At 47.2% G+C, this 13,292-nt stretch overlaps 1 protein-coding gene across 1 annotated transcript in view; it reads right to left on the reverse strand.

Annotated features, from left to right (window-relative positions):
- The window catches only part of LOC146866377 (uncharacterized), a 185,526-nt gene that overhangs the window by 84,911 nt on the left and 87,323 nt on the right, over positions 1-13,292 (reverse strand). The window contains exon 6 of the mRNA XM_085640851.1: positions 9,110-9,250. Coding sequence (XP_085496977.1) covers positions 9,110-9,250 — 141 coding nt within the window. The remainder of the gene's footprint in view (positions 1-9,109; positions 9,251-13,292) is intronic.

Genomic DNA, 13,292 nt, shown 5'->3' on the forward strand with positions numbered 1-13,292 from the left:
TCTCATCAATTGCGCCAACACAACGTTAAGATGCCACAACGGAGGAGGGCGCCGAATTGGAACTTCCGAAACAAACCTTTAAAAAATTGGCGGATTATTCTTGAGGAACAAAGGGAATTTGATCCATCCTGCCGAAAACGGGAAATTGCTGCCAAGAAAACCCGTAGGGTTGCATGAGACAAACCAGAATTAGCTAGGTGCAAGAAGAAAGGTAGTAATTGGTGCGCCGTGGAGTGTATCGGGTGGACTCCGTTAGCAGCACACCAGTGGCAGAATCTTTTCCATTTGAACTTGTACGTCCTGATTGTAGAGGGTGCTCTTGCTTGGGCCAAAATATCCCTACAATCCTGCGGGATGTCTAGATGGGCGAACTCATGGTGTTCAGGTTCCAGGCCGATAAGCTCAGTGAGGAGGGATTTGGATGACAAATTCTCCCTTCGCTCATCGTGAGCAGATCTGTCCGATGTTGCAGGAGGATTGGTTGACATTGGGACATCAGAAGCAGTTCTGAGAACCACGGTTGTCGGGGACAGCGTGGGGCTATTAGAATCAGGTGGCAAGGTTGTCTCTTCATTTTCCAAAGGACCCGAGGTATGAGGGGAATTGGAGGAAAGGCGTACGCAAATAGATTGCACCAGTTTATCAAAAGGGCATTCCCCTGCGAGCCTTGTGGGGATGCCAGCTTGCATAATTCCGGCATTTCCGGTTCTCCGGCGTAGCAAAAAGATCCAGTTGCGGACGACCCATATTTGGAATATCCTCTCTAGAGTGGGTTGGTGTAATTCCCACTCGTGGGTCGACGAGGAGGACCTGCTTAGGGAATCCGCTAGGATATTGGCTACTCCTGGTAGATGTACTGCTGTAATCATGATTTGATGACTGAGAGACCAGTCCCAAATTCTTTGAGCTAACCTGCACAGACTTGGGGATTTTGTTCCGTCTTGTTTGTTTACATAGTGCATACAGGTTGTGTTGTCTGTTTGTATTAGCACTGATTCTCCCTGGATCAAGGGCAGAAATGACTTTAGAGCAAGATAAATTGCCATCAACTCCAACCTGTTGATGTGCCAAGTTCTTTGATGTGCTGACCATCTTCCTTTTACGGAGAAATCTTCCAAATGTGCACCCCATCCCTCTAATGAGGCGTCTGTCGTGATTGTCCTGTCCGGCGGCACCGACAGAAAAGACATGCCTTCTGTGAGGTTGGCTGGATTTGTCCACCATGCGAGCGCTGACCTCATTTGATCTGTGACACGTACCATGTCGTGGAAAGAACCCATGACTTGACGCCACTGAACATCCAGTGCTTCCTGAATAGGACGTGTTCTCAGCCTGCAATGAGGAACTAAGGCAATGGAGGATGACGCCATCCCCAGAAACGATTTTAACAATCTCACAGAAACTGACTCTTTTGACCTGATCAACACCACCAGCCGTAGTATCTTTTGCAGACGCTCTTGGGAAAGAAACGCTCTTGCTGATACCGTTTCCAGAGTTGCTCCCAGAAAATCCCTTTGTTGAGCAGGATGAGGTTGGGATTTTGCTGCATTTATGGACAGACCGAATGAGCGAAACACGTTCTGGCACAGAAGTATGTGTTGTTCTAGGTGAGTGCTTGACTGGGATTTTAGGAGAAAATCGTCCAGATATGGAAAAATCTGCACTCCCTGAAGTCGCAGAAACGCTATCACTGGAGCTAGTACCTTCGTGAACACACGAGGGGCCGAGCGCAGACCAAACGGTAACACCTTGAATTGGTAATCGTGTTGACCCACTCGAAAACGCAGGAACTTTCGATGCCTTTGTAATATCGGAATATGAAAATAGGCATCCTGGAGATCTATAGTTGCCATGAAATCTTCCTGCGAGAGTAGACACAAGATGTCTACTAGCGTCATCATACGAAAGGATTGGCTCTTTAGGTATTTGTTTAGTGCCCTTAAATCGAGGATGGGCCTCCACTCCCCGTTCTTCTTTGTGATTAGAAAGAATCGGCAATAAAAACCCTTTCCCCTTTGCGATACTGGCACCACTTCTACAGCTCCCTTCTGCTGTAGAAGTCGAACTTGATATAAAAGTTCTTTTATGTGAGCAGGTGGTGGTCCGGAGGGTGGTGTGGAAGGAGGGAATTTGGTGAATTCTAAGGCGTGTCCTTTCTTCACAATGTCCAAAACCCAACGGTCCCTTGTGATGGAGGACCATTGAGAAAAGAACAGAGAGATTCGACCTCCAACCATGCATGTTCGGAAAGAGTCACTGTCTCTTAGATGCGTTTCCTCTGTATGAGGACTTCCCTCTATACGACTTGGAGGCCTGCTGTCGTGAAGATTGCTGTTGCTGGGTATTGGAATATCGGTTGGATCCTTGATTATAGGGTCTGTATTGATTATTACCCCTTCGAAAGTTGGAGGAGGTGCCGCGTCCGCGTGCACCACGAAAATACTGCCTTTGAAATTGAAGATTTCCTAAAGATCTAGCTGTCTCAGTGTCCTACTTTATGGATTGAAGTGCCTCATCAACGTGAGTTCCAAATAACGCTTCGCCGTCATAAGCCATGTTAAGAATCATGGACTGTACTTCCTGACGAAAGGATGTCGATCTTAACCATCCTTGCCTGCGCAGAACAGCCACTCCGGCAAGCTGACGGAATCCCGTGCAGGCGATGTCTACTGCACAATCAATTATCTCCGTCGATGCTGCTTCTCTTTCTTGAAGCAACTTCATTGCTTCCACCTTAGATGGCTCCGGTAACTCTTGCAGCACATCTGAAATGTCAGCCCACACCTGTCGGTCATAGCGACCCAATATGGCCAAGGCATTAGCTGCTCTTACCACAGTAGAGGCCATTGAAGAGAACTTAGGCCCTATGGCATCCATTCGACGTCCGTCACGGTCCGGTGGTGCTGTGACAGTGGACGTCGGATTCTTTGCCTTACGTTGCGCTGCCTGCGTAACGACTGACTCAGGTTTAGCCTGTCCTGTGAGGCATGCTGGGGTTCCTATTGGTGCCTTATATTTCTTCTCTAATCGAGGCACCTGTGCCGGCAAGGTATTCGGTGTTTGCATCAACTTCTTGCCTTCCTCCCAAATAAATTCCACAATAGGAATAGCATGAGTCTGTTTAAACGGCTGACTTTTGAAATCATAAAGGAAACAATCTTCCTCTCTGCGCTCAGTTGTTAGTTTAAAACGTTGCGCCGCCCTCTCCATTAGTTGATGAAAATTCGCTATGTCCACTGGAGGTGAATCCCCTGTGACTACCTGAGAGGGGGATGGTGTCTGTACTTGGTAATTGTCCCACTCCGCCATATCATCGTCATGGTTATCCACATCCCCATTATCATCTGGGGTTTCACCCTCTTCTGTTTCTTCCTGCGGAGGCTGATATTGAGGCAACAACCTCTCTGGGACCTGCCTTGGTGGTGCAGACGGCAGCAGAGGTAAAGGATTCTCTATTGGTATCGGTGGTATAGTTGGAACCACAGGAGTTGACGGAACCTCAGAACCTTGTGGAGGTAGCGGAAAGCGTTGATTATAGTCATCCAACATGCGTTGGAGATTAGTTATAAGCGACAAAGGAAGAGTCGCCGTTGGTTGTTTCGCAGGCACCTGCTGCATGTACACTGGATCTTCATCCTCACTGCTGTCCTGGCATTTAATTATCAAGTCGGATGGGCTTTGCGCCGTTCCAAAGGACTCCGGCAGACCCTCGGACTCCTGATCAGAATCCGTAGCAAATAAAGGTGATGGAGACTGCGCCTCTGATGAAAGCGACGCTGAAGATGCGTGAGGTAGCTGTTCTCTCCTTGACCCTTGGGCAGACGATACTTTGTTCAACTTTATCCTTATGAAAGAACCTGCCGTCGACTGCTGTATGGTAGGCACTGTGGATGTCTTCGGAGAAGGCCTCGTCGACGGAGCTGTCGAAAATGGAACGATTGTCGACGGAATAGGCGTCGGTGAACCTTGTGCCTTGGAAATCGACGTCGACGGAGCCGCCGTCGACGGAATCGTCGTCGACGGAGCCGCCGTCGGCGGAGTCATCGTCGTCGACGGAGCCGCCGTCGACGGAGTTGTCGTCGACGAGGTCTTGGTCGACGAAGCCACCGTCGACGATCCCGTCGACGGGATCTTTTTCTTCTTTGTCGACGGAGTGGGCGTCGACGAGTTCGACGACGTCTTCGTCGACGACACGGGTAGCGTCGACGGTGCCTTTACCTTCTTCGTCGTCGACGATGTAATGGGCAAAATTGAAGTCACCGCCCTTGTACTACTGATGGTCCCCGTCGACGAGGATAACGTCGACAGAACGCTCGTCGACGACGAAGCAGCTGATGTCGTCGTCATAGTCACCGTCGACGAGCCTGATATCGCAGATCTCGTCGTCGGCAGCATCGTCGACGAGGCGGACAGTCTTTTTCCTGAGGACTGTGAAGTAGACGCCTCTTCAGCCTGAGAACTGTGTCCCTTAGGCGACAAAACAGTAGGTGATACAGCAGAAGTGGTAGCTGTCAGAGTCAAAGAAAGCTTCTTTTTCTTGAGGAAAGGAGATGGTAACTCCTGCACACTACTGCGCTTAGAGGCTGGTTGAGAACGGCCAGAATACAGACTTTCCACATCAGAAACTGGGTTATCCTTATCCTTCAGTCTCTGTAGCCATATTAACAGACGGCCTTCTCTATCCTTTAAAGTCTTTGTAGAAAAGGTTCTACAAAATTTACATTTTGCCACCTCATGATCTGGGTACAAACAGTAAATACACTTACTGTGTGGGTCCTCAGAATATAGACGCAGCTTTCCACATGAAGAACACGGTCTAAACAAAGATTTCTTACTGGAAGACATTCTGACTGACAAAAAACTGAGCAGAGCTCAGGGAGACTCCCTGTCACACGACGTGCGGTAGAAAATCTGAGGTGAGAAGCTCTGAGGAGAAGGTTCTAGAGAGGAGCTGGCGCCTGATTGGCCGTAGTTTGGACTAACATAATGACAGAGATAGACTACGAATGTCTTTTTTCTCTTTCCATGTATCTCTATGGAAATTTCATATAGGGACATTCTTGATGTTATTACTTACTTATATCTCTGTTTTTATATGATTACTTATGTATATGTATATATATATATATATTATGGCTGTATATATTGCTATATTATTTACCGTGGGACTCCCACTCCGACGACGGGGAATATTCAAGCATGTGAATCTATGAAAGACACCCCAATACTGGAGAACGGCAGGTACCACGGGTATTCCCTAGTGCACCCCCCCAAACACAGAGGGGGCCCGCAACGGGCCACCAAATCAAACCACCGCCAGCCTTTCTATGGCAGTAGCCAGCATTGTAATCTGGCGGACGGTGCCTGCTAGGCACCGCCACCATTTACAATGTCCTTTCCGCTCCGCCAGGCAATCTTAACGATTGCCTGTGGCAGAAGCATGGCAGATGGTCATTGCGCCCGCCACGCTTCCGGAACGATTATACCCGCCATCGTAATGTGGCGGGGGACACTGTCAGTTGGATGGCAGAGGGTCCACCACCGCACGGCTGGCGGGGGCGGGCCTTCCGCCATTCTTATCGGCCCCTAAGTGCGGGTGTGTGTCTGGTCGGACATCTCAGGCCGACCAAAACACACATGCACACTTAGGTTTCTCTAACCCGGCTGTATTGAACAGCCGGAGAGAAACCCCACAGACTCCCTGACCTGAGCAGAGCATCTTTTCAGCCCGCTCAGGCCAATCCTGCTCCGCAGTGGAGCATTGGACTGGGAGTCTCTGACGTAGTCCCAGTCTCTGCTGGGACACGGAAGACCCAGCACCGAGGTGCGACACGGGAGGTGGCTGGTAGTAGGTAAGTTTAACTTTTTTTAAACATTTCTATTAGTATTAAAGTCCCTCGTCCCCTCTTCCCCCGTACCCACTCCAGAGCTCCCCCGTGCACCTCCTCCTCCCTGCCGCACCACTTTTTGTATGTGGAGGCCGCCACTGGTGACACATTATCCAGACCGGGGTTTCCTGCGCCGGCATTAAGCTCATCCCATTCAAGACAGAATTCCTATTATTTGCAATCAACAACAAACAAGAAACAGTACAAACATGGTTCAATGACATGAACTTTGACTGTTTCAAACCCCAACGTTCACTGAACAACAATCTCACCCTCAATATTACACTGCCAAAGAAACAAGGACAGCCTGGTATCAGCTCTTTCGTGAAAGAAAGGAAAAACAATTCTCTTAGGAAGTGACTTCGGAAGTGCTCTTCAAGCCCTCACACGCTCACATTTGGATGTTGGTAAAGCCCTGCTACATTGCCTCTCAGACTCCACACTAGCACCACTTAAAGGAAACTTATACACCACAGTACATCTCATCCAGAGACTGAAGAAACATAAGCACGTCACCCCATCCGATGAAACTCCATTGGCTTCTCTTGCCGGCCCGCACCATCTTCAAAACCAGCTGCATCATTTACAAAGCCTTCACGACCAGCAGCCTTGATTATGCTGCAGACATGGTCACCATCTCTGATGGTTCTCGATGCACCCACAGCTAGGACACCCTCCCACTATAGACTAAGAAGTGTATACAATAAAAAACAATCTATTCACCCAGGATTTGGAACAATATACTTGTATCTATCAGGGTTGCTTCAACACTGCTCCAATTTAGGGAAGAGTTGAACACACACCTATTTAAAGAAAACTACATCACAATACATTAACAGACCAAAATACATCTACATCTCATACCGTTTGTTGACTTTATGCTTGTCTTTGACCCAGTACAGGGCAACAGTGCTTTCTGGCTAGGTTCACACTGTATCACATACATACATAACCTCTTTGGGTCACTCTTACTAATAGCTTCCTAGTGTTAGCCGTCCTTCCTGCTGGGAGTTATTTTGTGAGTGCCTGGGTTTCTAGTTCCTGACAGTCTTGTGTTTTAAGACCCTATTAAAACAGCCCCAGGATATCAGAGGCAAATACATTCAATCACCATGATAACGGTCCAGGAACCCCTGGCTGCCATTTGTCTCCCACTTGGTAAGGGTTTATCTGACAAAATCAAATCATGTCTTAGTTGTACATTATGCAATATAAACATACCTTGATATTTACATTTTGAAAAAATGCCTTGATTACTTCAAAGTCACAGGACAAAAGATAAACTCTTTATTAAAACTTATGTGGACTATGGATCACGGCACCACATATATATCTTACTTTTTCAAATTTACCTGTCAAAGCCAACCCTATGAAATAGAAAGAACCTAAAACTAGCAGTTTTATATCAGTTGCAGCCTTCATGCACAAAAATATTTATGATATATTACACCTTTATATAGTGTCACTGTTTTAGGGGACTTTTAGGTTTCGCCTGACCCAGCGCATGCGCTGGTCTGGCGAGACTTATTGAGAGGGCTCCAAAAAGTGCTACCAGGCCAGCCTAAAGCTACAGTGCATGTGTGCGGGCGCACGCGCCCCGCTTTACCACGATTACTTTCGGTTTCGCGGCCGCATGGCCGCTTTGCATAGCCAATAGGTCTCGCTTTTGGGTCCTTATAAGTATTTAATTATGCAACTGTTGCATGGCTAAACACTTATAAGGTCCCAAAGGCGAGACCTATTGTCTATGCCAATGCTTGTTTGTGACTCCTGCCGCGTGTACTGTTTTGCCACTCCGTTTTATGCGACTCCCTGCAGCGTGTACTGTTTTGTGACTCCATTTTATGTGACTCCCTGCAGTGTGTACTGTTTGCAGCTTTGAGAGACGCCTTTAGGCGGTGTTCTCGGTCACGAGTGCGCACAAGAGGCCTGCTGTCTCTCACACACACACTGGCTGCTTGACCGTCTTCTGTAAGTCCTATTTGTGGTGTGGCCAGCAGCAGAGCGTGACCACCCTTAAGGGGCTACCGTGTGTACACACGGGGCAGGCATCCGAGTCTGTTGTTCGACACGCCTTGGGCAGGATGCTGCTTCCAGGTGGATTAAGCCTTCTCACACGAGAAGTACCAGCATCGCGGCAAAGTTCAAAGCCAGCCACAGGCCTGTTTACTTTAGTTTGGAGTGCTCTGCCTGCTGGCCCCTTTCAGCGCACGCACCCCTCTTCTGTTTTCATACCCAGTGTTGCCATGCTGCTGTGTTCACCCGCACCCATTTGTTATCTGCTTGAGGCAAAATGATGGCCTAAAGAATGTGATGAGGCCCCCCTCGAGACTCATATATCTCACAGGTCTGCATTGGCCTTGGGCAGAATTCCCCCCTCGCCCCCCTCCCCAAAGATTTGTGTCCCCCTGCGCCCTATAGACTGCAGGGTGCTGCTGCGCGTCACTAAGTTTGCATGCCACTTTCCAACGCTGGCGAGAGCCCTGGGAAAAGTGATAGCAAGGGCAGTGCATAGGTTTCTGGAAAAGTGAGGTCCGACCTCCATGCTCGCTTCATTTATACTGAAATTAGCATCTTGCCAGTGGTAAAACAATTATGTATATCTATCCATGTATTAGGAGGTTTATTACAAGACCAGTATTCACCCTCTGAAAATCTTTATTTTTGTGAATATCCCTCGCTCTCACTCGATATATAGATATATATGTATCTCTTAAAATGGAGACTGCTCAGCTGCTTCTATTTGCAAACATTTTATTGGGAGGAACACCAATGCTTCTACAAACGTCTTAGTTGAATTCCAATTTATTCATGAAAATAAGACCTTCATATCTACATTATAGAGCTCAACTGAATTCCCTTAGTGTCCCACTCCCCACAATCTCTGTTCAGAATTGCGTCACTAAATGCCTCAAAATACATCATGACTTTCTTAAAACACTAGACTGCGACTCTATACTTTTCTCATGAAAACAATAAACAAGCATTGGCATAGCCAATAGGTCTCGCTTTTGGGACCTTATAAGTATTTAATTATGCAACTGTTGCATGGCTAAACACTTATAAGATCCCAAAAGCGAGACCTATTGGCTATGCCAATGCTTGTTTTTCCTTTTTAATTCGGACAAAATATCAGTTCCTCCCCAAGGACTGAAATAGTTACCATACAGCGAAGCTTCCAGTTTCTGAACACTCCCTGTTTGTCTGCATTCACTACTCACATTAAATTCATAGTCCAGGTCCTTGGAGTCATCAGGGTGGTTCCTGGGGGATCTGCTCCAGCGTTGTGAAGGGTGTCTTGTTGGAGGACGGGAGGCAGGGCTTCCCGGAGCTGGAGGACTGCCCTTTCTTAAAGATTCTTCCTAAGTTAACAAAGAAAATACTTTAATGGGACACATCCTGATACACCCAACCATACATGTACCTATCAAATCATGGAACGCACGTCGAGATAGTTGTAACATGAGGATATGGCATTTAAATTTGTTGAACAACCACATCAATATTTGCCGCACCTTTTTTCTGCAATAATAATGGATAATAAAAGGTGCATTATGTGGGAGACGATATAGTTGCACTCTTCCAATGAAGATCTTTTTCGTTTTGTTCTCATTACTGTTTTATTAGACTGTTGTACACACTTCTGCAGAAGAGTATCTCTGAATATATAGAGCAATACATTGCCAGAGGCTAAATTAATTCACAGAATTATGAATAGCATCTGATTTTTAAATGTACTTGTTTATCACTATACTAGGATTTCCAAAAATAGTGCATAAACAATGAAAGGGAACGGACTTCCTAGAGATTATTAGTTAAGCTTTACAGATTCCCCTCTAGTGGATTGCAGTAGGAAATTTTGAATCCGAAATGTACGTGTCACAATTTTGGACCACAATAGTGAGAGACAAATTATTGTACAGGTAAGTGCACAGAAGGAGGATGAGATTTCGTGTTCTTAACTCCACATGTACATATATATTAGCAAGGTATGCATATCTGGAGTTAAGTATAAAAAATATATACAAACTTACCTTTCAGTATTTTGTCCCTCGATATTGTGGTCACAATACTGTGACCCGTCGATATTTCGGATTTGATATTCTCAGCCTCTATTGATGAACAATATGCCAAGGGACAACCCATATAATCCTAGGAACCAGGGATTTTGCTCGGAGAAAATGAAAACAATAGTTCCTTCAGATTTGCTAGAGAAACTTTCAGAATTTTGAGGACTGAGAAAAATCCTTCCACCACTAGAGTGAAACAAGCATCAATTTCAGCAGTATAAGATACTCATTTTTAGTTGGCAAAAGATATTTAAAGAAACATAATTTTATTGGAGAGATGGCAGTGCTCCTGGTGACCATGCAGAGAAGGTGATAAAGTGTTGTATGGTGAAGTAAAGTGCACACATAGAGAATGCAATGGTCAAAACAGTATGACCCCAATCACCAAATCATTAGGTACAGTACAAAGAAACATATCTACAATTGAAAAGTGGCTACGCATAAAGAATTGTCGTTGTTTCTAACCTGCAGGCTATTTGGAACGGGTCTTCTACAAGACAGGACGACCAGGTAGAAACTGCTACAAATCGTATGATTGTCTGTGTTAGACCTGGCATCATTGGAGCGGGTTTCCCCTGTATTTTAGCAGAGGCCGCCCCCGAAGGGGGCTCAAGGGCCGGCGCCATATTGGCAGCCAGAGCCCGACAAGGAACGAACTGGTTCACGCCAGAGGGAAGCGCCGCAGGGCGAAACGCCCTGAGGCCCCCGCCCCCCCTTCCAAGAACAATAGGAGAAGAGGAAGGGGAGATATAAGGCGACGCTCCCCCTGTAGCAGCCCACCTGCATATCATGGGAGCTGGGGGAGCGGCGCCAACGATTTTCGAATCCCACCCACCCACACCTAGGGAGCAGCAGCGTCGCAGTGCTGACGAAAACCAAAGGAACTACGGCTACAAGGGTTGGATATGGAGACACACCGACGGACGGTGTGTGTGATTAGGGCCACTCACTTTGGGATGCCGCACGGCAGGGTGAGTTGGCCAAAAAACGGGGGCAGGTAACGGAGACGGCGCTCGCAGCCCAGCCCCGCCAGTCGGCAGGGCACAAAACAGTCTGAACAAGGTAGCGAGTTGAGGCCGAACTCCCGGTGGAAACTGCCCCCGCGCAACGAAAGCGCACAGAGAGTGCAAATCTAACGGCGGAAACAACGAGTGTATTGGTTCTGTATGGGAGCACACCGACAGGGCGGTGTGGAGAAGGAGGGCCACTCACTTTGGGATGCCGCACGGCAGGGTGAGTGCGCCTGACAAAATCGGGGTAGCAAACGGAGACAGCGCTCGCAGCCCAGCCCCCGCCAGAAGGTGGGGCACAAAAGAGATTAACAAGGTAGCGAGTTGGGGCCTAACTCCAGGGAAAAGGCTACCCCCACACGCAAAGGGGCGTGGTAAACAACAAAGAACAATCTACGAGCTGTCAGGGTGATTTACGGCCCTAGGAGTTGCAAATGAGCAAAAAGACAAACCAGTGATTTATGGCCAGCCGATGATTTATGGCTGATGATTTATGATGCTCATGCAGAATGATTTATGACAGCGGAATGAGGACAGATTGTGACAGAATGATTTATGACATACCAATTATGTATGACCCATGATTTATGGCTGATGATTTATGATGCTCATGCAGAATGATTTATGACCACGAAATTCTGATGGCTTGTGACAGAATGACTTATGGCCTACCGATGATTTATGACCCATGATTTATGGCTGCTGATTTATGGTGATCAGGCAGAGTGATTTATGGCAACAAAGGAATGGCCAACAGAATGATTTATGATGGATAATGATTTATGGCCCATGATTTATGATGTCCAGCTGACAATGCGCGACATCGCATTTGTAATAATGTGTGACAACGATTTATGACCCCGGCCTCCAAGGGGATGTCCGGGGGAGTTGTACAAGTGTGACTATGTAATAAGTAATAAAAGCTGCGGCCAACAATTACCACCACATACGACGATTATTGGCTGTGTTTAGTAATGCAGATGCACAAGTATGGTACGGTTCCTGGAATTGGCGCAGTGCGGCCGTTATTGCCTTTACCTCCTGTTAAGTTGCTGTGTGTTGGACTTCGTTTTTGATGGTCTAGATGCTTTGAGCACCTTGCCACTGCTGTTCAGTGCCAAAGTGCAAGTGCTCCCTGTAAATTGTTGTTATGTATTGGTGATTCAATTATGGCATATTTGATTTACTAGTCAGTCCCTAGTACAGTGCACTAGGGGTGCCCAGGGCCTGTAAATCAAATGCTGCTAGAGGGCCTGCAGCACTGATTGCGCCACCCTCATAAGCAGCCGGTAAATGTAACTCAGCCCTGCCACTGCAGTGTCTGTGCGCAGTTTGGTACTGCCATGTGAACCTGGCAAGCGCATCCACCTGCCAGGCCCTAACCTTCCCTTGTCTTACATGTTAGTCAACCCTAAGGTAGACCCAAGGTACCCCCGTGGGCAAGGTGCAGTGTATGTGAAAGGTAGGACATGCCCTGATGTGTGTGGCATGTCCTGATAGTGAAATACTGCCAATTAAGTTTTTCACTATTGAAAGGCTATCTCTCTCATAGGACAGACTGGGAGTACTTTTTATAATCATAACTGCCCATGGGAACAAGATAGGAAAACACAGTTTGATATGCCTGAACTCAGTATGTTAAGATGCATCTTTTAGTGAAGGTGATTTTTACATTCTGGGTTTGAAAATACCACTTTTATGAAAGTAGGTATTTTTTTGCCTCACCATTCAGTGTGCCTCTGCTAGGTTGTGTATTGACTGCCTGGCTTTGGAATGACAGGGGCTGGAAATGTGCATTCTCCACCGGACAGCCACTTGGGGGGGTTAGGTGTGTCCTGCCTTTCCAGGGTGAGTCAGGGCTGGGCTGAATAGACCTGGGCTGCATCCAGAGTAGGGGGAGGAGATTTCTTTCACACCTGAGTGGCCCTGGTCTGCCTAAGACAATGCTGTCTCCACCTCCTGCCAGGAAGTTGCACCAGAGAGGACAGAACTGGTTTTGGCTGGGCAAAGAGCTTCTCTGCCTGAGAACAAATGATTTTGTATTATAAAAAGAGGGGCCCAGATCCCAGACTTTTAGATCAATTCTGGGACTCAAGAGGAACCTTTGCCAAGGAGAAGAGCTGGAGAAACTTAGGAAGAATGCTGCTCATGTACTGTTTGCTGTCTGGGGTTGGCCTGCAATGGCTACTTTCTACCAGGACTTTGCTGTGTACTGTGTCCCCTGCTTTAAGAAGATCTACAAGGGCTTGAAATAGAGCTTGCCTCCTGTTCTGAAGTCTCAGTGACACAAAGACTTCACCCCCAGCCCCCTGAACTCCTTTGCT

Source organism: Triturus cristatus, chromosome 2_1, assembly GCF_964204655.1.
Source record: "Triturus cristatus chromosome 2_1, aTriCri1.1, whole genome shotgun sequence".
NCBI classification, from domain to species: domain Eukaryota; kingdom Metazoa; phylum Chordata; class Amphibia; order Caudata; family Salamandridae; genus Triturus; species Triturus cristatus.